Here is a 12,726-nt window from a genome sequence, read left to right on the forward strand (position 1 = left end):
CTAATTTATTCCAGAACAGTAATTGGTCTTCTTCTGCTGGTGAAAGTCTTCCCTGTGCTTTTCTGGCATCTTCCAGCTCAGCTTGAGGTGATGGCTTGGTAGGCTGGACTGCACACTTTGCTGCATCTTAAACACATAAAGATGACATTTAGGAGATATGGTGACACTTGTTTTGCACATAAAGCAACGTTTACCTGCTCCAAAACTGCACTCTGATTGAGCTCCACCGAGGAGTTCTTCTGCACCACATTCACCCTCAACAGTCGTATTGCCACAGGCTGAACCACTTCATTGGAAAAAAGAAAGAAAACCACGGATTTTTACCTCCACTTTCAAGATCCTGTTTAAAGTTTTTTGATGTGCGTAATCAACCTGAATTTTGTCCATTAAGTTATCTATTTGTTTGCTTGTGCACAACTTCCTGTCTACAGAATCCTGACCTGGTATATATCTTTAATATAAACAAAAATAAAAGCCCATTGAACAAATGCACTCATAAAATAAGAACATTGTCAAGGCCGCATCAGAGTTTGGGCAAAATATTTACAATGAGATGAGTCTGTCATCAGTGCATTCAAGGTCTCTTTTGTCCTTTTTAGAGGATATCAGTGGCCCTTGTACATCCCACCCTGTTGACCTGGGCCCCTGCACTCTAAAAACAGTTGGGTTAAAAATAACACAATTTTGTGTAAAAAACGGACCAATTCACTGCTTGGGTCAATTTGACCCAACTTGCTGGGTGATTTTTGGATAAAAGAATCCCAAATTGGCTGATTCTGTACAAAACAATCCCCCAAATTGGGCTGTTTTGAACAAAACAATGCAAGAAGGTGGGTCAAATTACCCCAATTAGTGGATTGGTTCACATATCCCCTGCAATGTGCTTATGTACCCTGAAGGGTACTTGTACCCCTGGTTGGGAAACACTCCACCAATAACTTTCTATGCTTCATCCAAAATGATTCCCAGCATTTTTGTCTGTATGTCAGAATCACAAAAGCAGATCTCCACACTAGGGCTGCTCGATTAAGCAATTTTTAACCGTAACCGAATTTTCTGGATAAAACGATGTTAAAAACGTTCAAATCGGCACGTTTGATTTTGTTATTTTTGGTGTATCTAAGCCGCCATAGTTTCCTCTGCATTTCCGCTTCCTTCCACGAGCGTGCAGTCCGAAACAACGACAACATCCATGGCTATACCGGCGATTCTGCTATTTGCTCAGGCAAGTGAGCGTTTAGTTAATAAATTGGGCAAAAATAGATATGTAGTGTAGTGTGTGCCCCGCATGTACAATACAACCCGTGAGCAAGTAACTCAACGTCTGAAAGGCGTCCCTTTTTTTCTCCTCTACAACAGACCTCTGGTCCAGCCGGACTATGCATCCGTACTTAAGCTTGACAGTGCATTGTATTATTGAGTGACAGCACTTTGCACTAATCATTGATTTATGTTTAAGTAAGACCAGGGAGAAAGGTGAAAGGCTAGTCACTAGCTGGTTGGCAAAATGACTTGCTGACAGACTGTTTGGTTTACAGACTCATGTTGATGATTTTGTTTCAGATGGTATATGCACTTTCTTCTTTCATTATTGGTTTAATTAAAGTTCATTTTATATATTTTTAGATCGGGAAAATGAAAATTGTTGTCATTTTCTATTTTATCAATAAATTTGAGAGAAATTAGGAAATAAGTGACTCCATGAATAACGCCCATTGTTAATGAGGAGAATGGCCGCGCCCCCTAGCGTTCTATCCCTGTTCGGCCGGAGTCACGGGAGTAACCGATTCCAAACTCTACATTGGAAATCATTGTACTTTCATTGCTTATAACGCCCAAAAACGGCGATCAATTGGCACCAAAATTTATGTGGACATCTCTGCTAATGCCCACTTCAACATATCAAAAGGATTAACCTCTCCGTGGCTAATTTATATGAGAATGAGGAATTGTGGAAGTGAGCAGAGCTACATAGGCTGGAACCAGCGCACACTGCTTCTTTGCTTAAAAAAAAAAAAAAAAAAAAAAAAAATGCTTCTTTGCTGATCACGGTTAGGACAAGTGAGGCATTTAACACCAGTCTGGATAGTTACAGAGACTGAAGTGGAAATGAGTAGACGTGCACATTTATTTGGATGAGGAATGGCCCCATTTTCTTGACCGACAACACGCCGTCCAATTTGGAACGTTCCAAAAGGTACGTTCCAATGCGGTCACACTCGGTTGTGGAGTCAGCCTCGATGAATTTAGTTCGCTTAACATTGACGCTTAATTATTCGATGAGGGCTTACCTCACTCTCTGGCAGCTGCAAGCGGTGTCTTGGCGACTGCTTGGGAGGCAACCCCGCGAGGCAACCCTGCGACATGAAGATCGACGCTGGCTGGATGCAGAGTAAGGAGCTAATGTTGTTGTGCTAACCTTTTGTTTTAACGACCTGAAGCTAGTTGTTGCTATTAGCCGTCCTATTATCCTACCTTTAGCCGGGGAGGGAAGAGGGGGGCGTAAAGCTCCAATCTACCTGCTGCTGCTGCAAGCCGCCGTCTCTCTCCTGAGTTGAGTCGAGTTTAGCGTCGTTAAATGTCCGAAATATAACTAGTCGGGGTTTGTGTGCGCATTCATGCTCTTTTCCGCTTCAGCTTGTGAAAGTGGAGGAGCAATCGCCACGGTATTTTTGATTTTGTGGAGGTGATCATGATGAGATCACGTTTTATGTCAATAAATCCAAACTATTGTGCAGAACATTTTTATACTTTCACAGGTTGAAGTGGAAAAGAGTAGTAATGTGCATTTGCATTTTGGTGGCAATCGGTCACCGTTTTAGACAACAGAACTGACAAAGCGAGCAATATTACCACGCTTGGCTCCCTCCCATGACGTGGACAGCTGAGACCTGATTGTACTCCTGCAATTGGACATAAGATAAGCCACGCCCCAAAAAGGGGCGGGGAAATTTGTCGTAAACCTAATCACAAAAAAAGCCCTTAAATCACTACAGAGTCTTTTGAGGTGGGCATTTTAGTACTAATGTCATTTTTACATGCAAACCTATTGTATAAGTGCCAATTTTAAGATCACCCAAGTGTTTCTTTAAGAACACATCTGAAGTAAAATGCTGTTAATCCCAATGGATTGTTCTGTGTGTATTAAATTAAATTGACTGGCATTTTGAGTTCAAAGAAAGAAAAATTACGTTTAAATAAAAGACATTCAAAATACTTCATTTTTAATTGTTTTTTATTTTGCAAAGAATTCGTAATCGTAAAATCGGGTTTAAGAGAAAATCAATCGGGGTTTTCTTATGAGGCAAAATCGAACAGCCCTACTCAACACGTTTCAGGGGTAAAGTTTATTGAACTGCAGTTCTGTTGTGTGCTCCTAATGTAACACCAATTTCCTTTTAAGGAACAATATATTCAGATTTTCTTATCCTTGAGTCATGTAAAACATTGAGAAATTAAAAGTACCTTATTATCAATGAGAGCAAATTAGGTAAGAAAAAATGGTACTCCTGCAATTGGCTGGCAACCATTTCAGGATGTACCCCACCTACTGCCCGAAGACTGCTGGGATAGGCTCAAGCACACCCTCAAACAGCATATATATTAGTGCTGTCAAATATTAAAATATTTTAACATACTGTAGGAGGCCAAAATGTGCATCGAATCAATTAATACAGCACTAATAGCACTAATAAACTAACCACCAGAGGGTGCTGTTGGAAGTATGGTGTGCTAAACAATACACGGACACGAGAATAACTTCCGCGTGGTCAGTTTAATACAGCAATCTGCGTGTGTGCATCGTTCAACTAGCTCAGCCCACAACGGAGGAAACATCAATGTGACAAAGTGCAGTGACACTCGACATCCACACAGTACCACAATACCACCTATAACAGGTGCTGTAACTGAACAAATGGAAAACAACTTGGTCTTTTAAATAGAATTCCTGCTATTAATATCATGCCATGACAACGACGATATACCGTGGCAATTTTAATATCTCAAAATCACGTTATTGCCGATATTGTGGCATACCGACTAATATGTATATCTAATATTGTTATTGTTCCATCCTCATGAGCTTTTTTGTCTTTCTATCATGCTGCTGTAATTTCTTCTTAAGTTCGGATCAATAATCAAAATGTCTCCTGATTGCATACACATGCCCTGAAAGACCATTAGTCTCTATTCACTAATACGCCATTGCAGAGTAAATTACCATACTTACCATAGTAGCAAATAAACGGGTGTCGGGAGTCACAGTTGTGGTCCTTCCATCGTGTTGAGTTATTAAAGTCGGCCACTACGCAGTCATTACCACTTTTGTTGTCTGGCTTTCCCATTTGCCAGAGTGAGAATGCGGAGCTACTTCCATCCGACCACTTCCATGAGTGGCGGTTAAGGCCAAGCCAGGCTTTATGTTGACAAGGGATCAGCGTCTTGGCATATTCGTTCTCACTGTGGTTGCGCACGCGAGCCAGTTCGCTGTTGTTACTTCGGCAGGCCGTCCGAGCCTGGTGCCAGGTCAGGTTTTGCTTCTGAAGGAAGAACGATCCATTGGACACTGGAAACAAATATTATTAAATGACGAAGAGCATGAAGCACCAGATGGAGGAGCAATGTGGTGCTCAAACATACACAAGTCCGTGACTTCTTAAGTTCAAGGCAAACTCAAAATTTGTTGCCAATTTCAAGGCAAATAGACCTGTTGTAATGACAAAACATCAAATCATTAGCCTTACATGTGTGTTTAATTTTTTTTATTTAGATTTTTTTTTGGGTGACACTTTTTAACTAGGGCAGCGTGAAACTGCCAGTGTGGAGTAAATATTTTAGACTGGCAAATCCATACTCGCGAGCAGAGGTGGAAATGGACAAAATCAGATGGAAGTCATGGACATAGTTAACATCCTGCCGGGTGTTCTTGACTCTTTGCCATCATCCATTACCCGGCTCATCGTTCACGTTGGGACAAACGAGACAATACGCCGACAGTCTGAGCAGACGAAGAGAGACTTTCACGCCCTCTTTGCCTTGTTAAGAACCTGCGGTCTGTCGGTCTGGGTGAGTGGCATTTTGCCGGCATTGTCTCGCGGAGCCGAACGCTTCAGCCGCCTTTTAAGCTTGAACACGTGGCTCCTACGCACTTGTGGCCACCTTGACTTTGCTTTTATTGACAATTTTAACCTATTCTGGAATCGCCCGTCTTTTTATCAGCCGGATGGTGTTCATCCGAACTCTCTTGGTAGCAAGATTTTAGCCGCTAACATCCACCATGTCGTAACCAATTCCACTCCCAGCTGACTCTTGTTTACCAATCATATTTCTTCTTCTACTCATAAACGCTGCAATGACAATGTCACTACCATCACTTACAGGCCAATACCAGCTGCTCACAGTACCACCACCCTCACTAGCTCCCCCTGCAGGCCCTCATTATCATTACCACTATCGGACAACTTTCCCATTGAAACCATCACCGGCAGACGCTTCCCTTGCACACACAAACAACGTGGTTTTAACAGTGGTAATCTAGTATATGTTAATACTGCTCATTCGTACCACCATGAGCGCACGTCCAGCACAATAATTAATCTGGCCGTGCTGAACGTGCGCTCCCTTTTAAACAAAACTTTTATCATAAACGACCTGATTTTAGACAATAATTTACATGGTATACTTTTGTCTGAGACATGGCTTGGTACAGATGCTCCAGTTGCTCTCAACGAGGCTTGCCCACCGAATTTTAACTTTTTATTTTCTACAAGGGATGGCAAAAGAGGAGGCGGGACTGCATCAATTTTTATTAATACTCTTTTATCAAAGGAGATCATTTTTAGCAGCTATTTATCGTTTGAACACCATGCCTTTGTTTTTAGCAGTCCCCCTATTCTCTGCATTACCGTCTATAGACCTCCCCATCATTCCACTTCTTTTATTACAGAATTTTCAGAATTCTTATCCATTTTATATTCCAGTTATAACAGGATATTAATAACTGGCGATTTTAATATACACATGGACAACATCTCGGACCCACTATCCAGAGATTTTTCAAACCTTTTAAACTGCTTGGATTTTAAACAGCACGTCTTGCAGCCAACTCACAACAGAGGACACACCCTGGATTTGGTTATAACCTATGGCTTGTCTGCTGGTGTGTCCTCTGTTGTTGACTTGGCAGTGTCAGACCACTACTGTGTCTATTTTAACATCGCCAGTTTTAACCATCTAGCAGTCCCGGTCAGAACAGTGAAGAAACGCTACCTATCTTCTGAGGTGGCTGCAAATTTTATCGAGATCTTAAAAAACACTCCTGCTGACATTTTACCTGCACCCTGTGATCTTATTGTTGACAATTTTAACCTACATCTTAAATCATCATTAGATTCAGTAGCTCCACTTTTAATTAAAACAACAAAAACAAAGACTGTACCCCCGTGGAGAAACAATGCTATCAAAATATCAAAGAGAAAATGCAGGAGTGCAGAGAGGAGGTGGAGAAAAAGTAAACTTACAGTACACTATGAAATTTTATGCGAACAACTGAAATCCTACAATAAAACAGTAAAACTGGCAAGATCTTCCTATTTCTCAAACCTCATTACAGTCAATAAAAACAACCCCAGGGTTCTCTTCTCCACTGTGTCACTGAGTAATGTGGTAACAATTTTTATTCTTTTTAAAATTTACTAAAATGCACGATATGAAGCGTAAAATAACAACAACAAAAGATTTGCCCCACACCCCGACAGCGTCCACCCCCCCAAGTAGATTTCAAATATGTGGGAAACTGTATATATACATACACACACATCTTCATTTTACATGTCAAAAAGTGTTTGCGGCTCCCAATGTTTTTTTTTCCCGTCAAAACCTGGTCGAAATGGCTCTTTGAGTGGAAAAGGTTGCCGACGGCTGCCATAGCCTTATGGGAAAAATACCAGATGGAAATCATACACTGCAGACATAAAACCAAAAAAATTATGAATAAACAATGTTTACTTAATTTTTTGAAAGTATTAGTACAAGGTAGGCCACATGCTAGAAGAGAGCTTTTTTTTCTCGCACATGCGCAAGCCAATAGTACATTCAAACGTATTTGCAAATATGTTCAAACGTACTGGGAAATACCTTCGAACCTATTCGCAAATACGTTCGAACAGAACTTTCGAACATACATGCAAATTTGCCAGTCCAAAATTTTTCCTTCACATTGGCAGCGCCACACTTCTGTAATTTACTTCCTTTTTTTGGTAGGTTTCTAATTTTTCTTTTGTTCCATTGCCGCTGGCTTGAAAGCTTGATGACTGAATGACCAACCAACAAATACGCTAACTAACCAACCAACAAATACGCTAACTAACCAACAGACAAACTCACTTAAGCCAGTATCCCACTGAGGGGCGAACGTTTGCGAGAATTGAGGAAGGTAGCGAATGCGCATTCACGTCAGGGTTTGTTTCAGGTCGCAAACATTCGCCAGACGTTCGCCAACAGTTGTAATATTTTTTCTTGTCACAAGAACATTTTGAACGTGTTCCAAATTCCTTTTTGCAAGGAAATTTTGAAAATTCCCTTGTGACAAGAAAAAGCACTGACAAACATCTGGAGAACGTTTGCGACCTTGAATGAACCCTGATGAGAACACAACATTCCATTGTAAACACTTGCAAACGTTTGCCCCTCAGTGGGATACGGGCTTTAGGATGGAATAAGTGGAAAGCAAACTGACTAACCAACTAACTAACCCAGTTACTAGAAAACTGATTCACAGAGCGACTGACTATTGATTCTAATATGGCTTTGCAGAGACCTCAAACAGTCCTCAAACTCTAAAAATGGTGTTCACTAGTATTTTTGTCAGTCAAATTGTGTACCTTTTGTGGGATTCCAACTTGAAGCTACGTCTGCATGTTCCCAACTCTAAGACTTAAGATAAAATTGTATAGATTTGTATGAAAAGGGAAAAAGGAGCATCTCACTGCATATGGACAGACGTTGTAGGTCACACTGGTCCTTCCACCAGTATCCATCGGAGTCCATCAGAGCACAACTTTCTTTGCCCTCCTCTTTCTTTGCCTCTGTACGATCCCACTTGCTGTAGTCCACGATCTTCTTGAAGGAGTGCTCCGACGATGACCACTTCCAGTTTTGCATGTACAAGCCAATCCAGGCAAGCTGCGAGTGAAGCCACAGTTGACTTTTCTTTACCGTCACTGTCATTAAGGCCAAGCAAGAATAATCTTCTTGTCAAACAACATGCACACTTATTTCACAGAGATCCTGCTAAGTAGCCGCATCAGAGCCTTAACAGAAGGCCCTGCAATAAGGCAAGGCAAGGCAGTTTTATTTATCGAGCACATTTTATACACAAGGCAACTCGATGTGCTTCACATAAAGACACAAAACCTACAATAATTCAAAAGCACAATGGTTGACATTCAGAAGCAAAGCAGAGAGAACCAAGTAGGGGAGAGTGGGGTTAGTAGTGCCAATTTTTACTTAAAGTGCCTTTTACGCAAGGGGATCACAGGAATGCCTCCAACTAAAGTATGTATATTTAGCTTAGGATGTTTTGCATCCCTGGGAGCACTCATTTTGGAATTTAAATAAACTGTTTGAGAAATATGGCGGCACGGTGGTCGACTGGTTAGCTAGTCCGCCTCACAGTTCAGAGGTCGTGGGTTCGATCCCGGCTCGGGCCTCCCTGTGTGGAGTTTGCATGTTCTCCCCGTGCCTGCGTGGGTTTCCTCCGGGTACTCCGGTTTCCTCCCACATTCCAAAAACATGCATGGTAAGTTGATTGGAAACTCTAAATTGCCCCTAGGTGTGATTGTGAGTGCGGTTGTTTGTCTCTGTGTGCCCTGCGATTGGCTGGCAACCAATTAGGGGTGTCCCCTGCCTCCTGCCCGAAGACAGCTGGGATAGGCTCCAGCACGCCCGCGACCCTTGTGAGGATAAGCGGTATGGATAATGAATGAATGAATGAATACAATTTATATATAGAGAGTAAATTGTGCCATTAGCCAGAAATCACTGGGGTAAATTGTGCCCTTGATAAATGAAGCATCCACTCAGAGTTAATACATTTCCTGAAGGCGCATAATTGGCACACCGAAGTCGATGGGAGAATCTGCTCCGCGCAAAAAGTATGCAGCAGTGCATCTTATCTGACTTCACGCTCGTGTCACCCTCTACTATAGACCACAGCCCCAAATTTTGGAACCCTTCACAAATACAAACCTCCCACCCCACCCACTTCTAGTTCTTTCCAACCAGATAAATGACCCCAGAACTAAATGTAGGCAACAATTCCTGCGATGTAAACACACAACTATCCTTCAAAAATTCCTCATTACTGTGGTGGAAATACTGTACAACATTGTAAGTCTGTCTAATGTCATCCCTTTACCTGCTCTCCCTTGAGCATTTTGCCGAGGTCCATCATGGCCTCAATGTCCTCCTCACCATGCACGGCGGCAAGGTTGTGATGCTTCTCTTTGCAGTAATGCAAGGCCTCATTCCATGTCTTTGGCTGACAAACAACATAGAAGCGACGCCAAGCACTGGTGCACGATCCACACGGGCCTGAAGAAGAGAGAAACGTGTGGATGTGACACGCGTGTGGACATCCACATCCAAAAAGTCAAGCACTTGCCTAATGCAACGATAGCCACGACCAGTAGAACTTTGTCCATCGTTGTCGTCTGGTGCATCACTGTCAAGACTCTTATTCAGTGTCATCACCTTCATTTGTTTTCATGCAAACCAACAACAGGAAGACTTCTCACTTCCTCTTTCCATGAGTGAATTCCACATGATGCTAATGAAGTTTAGTCATAAAATGCCTCATAGCAGCAGTTAATGGATTACAAACTCCACTGTATTGACGATGACTTTCCCATAGGTAGTAATGGAAACCATCTGTTCTATGTTCAAACTGTGGCCATCATAAAATCATTAACTGTGCAGCTAATCTTTAAGTTCTAACATTCAAATATAAGAAGTTAATCACTGTAAAGCCTAACAAACATATAAGTCGATCTAGTAAAGGCAAGGAAGGTGATTGTAGAGCAATAATGTTTTTATAGCTATTCCTGTCATGAATAAGTATTTTGTGGCTATACTGATCAGCATGGCATCTGCTTTGGTCAAGTTGTACTACTCATATGGCAGTCAGCAGCACCACCCATTTGTATGTGAAAGTTATAGTAATTCATTTTTTGCCAATATGGTCATCACAATTATTTATTAATTTTATTATATTTATTTATTTATTTATTTATTTATGTTAACAAATGCATCAGTCATCCTTCTGATAGAATTTAATATTCATTGCAGTACATCTACATGAAAAGACATACAGCCTATAGTCTGTTGCGGTGTTCCAAGTGGCACCAATATTCTTTTGACTTAATGTGATGGTCAAAATCAAGTTTTCAGTAGTGAAGCTTCTTTTGTGATCACATAACACTGAAGGTATTTCCTCAGGCAGTTTTTTTGTTTGTTTATTTTGCACAATTCAAAAACATTGCAAGGAGGGAATGAAGCTGGAACGGCTTGTACAAGATTCAGCACTGTCACTTAGAGTATTTTTTCCTCTGTACTATGTACAGGCCGAAATGAGTGTTCCTCATATTTTTTATGTAGATGTAGGTTGGTGTGTATACACATGTGTATATACACATGTTACTGCGTATATCTACATAGGTTTGATTCTAAATGTTTGCCGTCAATGTTATACATTAATGGCCACATTATGCCGCCGCCCCTGTGTGACCTATATCTTTGCTACTGTAACAATGAAAATTTCCCCACTGTGGGATCAATAAAGGCATTCTTATTCTTATTCTTATTATTCTTATTCCACTCCCATTCAGACAATCATATCAAATGACACATTCGTGGATGAACAAGTAAGAAGACAAAATAAAATGAAATGTAAACAATACAAAAGTTCATGAATGCAGAACTGAGATCTCATTACAATGTCTTTGAAAGGGAAAATAAAATGAAATGTAAACAATACAAAAGTTCATGAATGCAGAACTGAGATCTCATTACAATGTCTTTGAAAGGGAAAATAAAATAAATATGGAAACTTAAGATAAGCTTAACTGCAGTTTCAATGACTTTCTAAAGGTTGTATAGGAGCAGGCTCCTAAATCAATGATTTACATGTGTTGTACAAGTATTCTATGTAAAAGAAAATGTTAAATGTTGGTATTTGATATTGATTTGATATTTTAACACTTTTATAGGCAGGTCTAGAGAATGTGAATAAATTGCCATTGATCCAAAAATAAAAATGCATTAAAATCAGTGCGGTTCGCACATCCACCTCACAGTGCAGAGGTCGTGGGTTCGAATCTGGCCTTGGCCTTCCTGTGTGGAGTTTGCATGTTCTCCCCGTGCGTGCGTGGGTTTTCTCCGGGTACTACGGTTTCCTCCCACATTCCAAAAACATGCATGGTAGGTTAATTGAACATTATGAATTGTCCTTAGGTATGATTGTGAGTATGAATGGTTGTTTGTCTTTGTGTGCCCTGCGGTTGGCTGGCAACCAGTTCAGGGTGTACCTCGCTTGCTGTCCAAAGATAGCTGGGATAGGCTCCTGCACGCCCGCGACCCTCGTGAGGATAGGTGGATCGGATAATGGATGGATGGATAAAATCAGTGATGTTACTAATTATCGACCTACCGAAGGCCTTAATATGATCAGCTCAATTATTCCACTTAGATTTATTTTGTACAAAAATATTTCATTTCACTTGTTGTATTATGGCTATTTTGTTGTTGTATGTAAAGTGCTTTGTTACAGATGTAGCTGTTGTGAAATGCGCTATAAATAAAATTTCATTGTATTTATCCCTGTATAAAAAGCAGTGGTTGTTATGGCAAATAGGGCATAAAATATATTTTTTTTTATTCCAAACTTTGTATCTAGAGTTACGTCAGAAGTTACCAAAAAGATTTAATGCGTTCTAAGTAAAAAAAATATTAATGTATTATTTCAGCACTTCACTTCTCTATAGTTAGGTTGGACGTAACTGAAAAGATTTCATGTGCTTAAAGTAAATTTTAAAACAATACTGTATTAATTATTTCAACCCTTTTTTGATTTATGGTTCCTGGGGAGTTAAGTGTGAGTTTTTTTGAAAACACATTAAAATTGGTGATGTTATGAATTATGGACCTACCAAAGGCCGTAATAGAATCAGCTCAATCATTCCACTTCAGATTTTTTTTTGTGGAAAAATCACATATTTTTGTGTTTAGCCCTTTATGACAAGGGCATTAAATCATTAAAAACAAAACGCCCCAAAAGTAAATAAATAGAGCTGTCAAGAGATTAAATAAATTGAGGGATTCATTAATTATGTTCTGTAATTAATTGATCTAATTAATCTATTTTTTAATCTCACTTAAAAATTGCTGAGAAAAGCCCCAAAGCCCCCTATTTTCTGTATGTATCTGTAATTATTGTGTATATCTTTTTTTCAATTACCCAGTCATTTGCCACCTTGAGGAACTTAACGAGGGCTTTTCTGAGCTAATCCTAGTGGCATACCCCTTTGCATCAAAGTCAGGCTGTTCTGTGGTGCATTACGCCCAAGCATGCTGCGCTTCACATTGCGGAAACAGAAACAGACTCGCTGGCGTCCGTGCATGACACTGAAAAACGGTCCACTAGATCTCTTCTTGTGGATGATGCAGTCA

At 40.4% G+C, this 12,726-nt stretch overlaps 1 protein-coding gene across 1 annotated transcript in view; it reads right to left on the minus strand.

Moving 5' to 3' along the window:
- Positions 1-12,726, minus strand: part of LOC147152463 (C-type mannose receptor 2-like) — a 22,318-nt gene continuing 9,592 nt past the window's right edge. Inside the window, exons 2-6 of the mRNA XM_086043812.1 lie at positions 9,419-9,594; positions 7,989-8,184; positions 4,232-4,567; positions 195-286; positions 1-126 (exon numbers count right to left, since the gene is read on the minus strand). Coding sequence (XP_085899938.1) covers positions 1-126; positions 195-286; positions 4,232-4,567; positions 7,989-8,184; positions 9,419-9,594 — 926 coding nt within the window. The remainder of the gene's footprint in view (positions 127-194; positions 287-4,231; positions 4,568-7,988; positions 8,185-9,418; positions 9,595-12,726) is intronic.

This window comes from Filicampus tigris, chromosome 1 (assembly GCF_054856515.1).
Source record: "Filicampus tigris isolate MCC_2025a chromosome 1, RoL_Ftig_1.0, whole genome shotgun sequence".
Classification (NCBI taxonomy): domain Eukaryota; kingdom Metazoa; phylum Chordata; class Actinopteri; order Syngnathiformes; family Syngnathidae; genus Filicampus; species Filicampus tigris.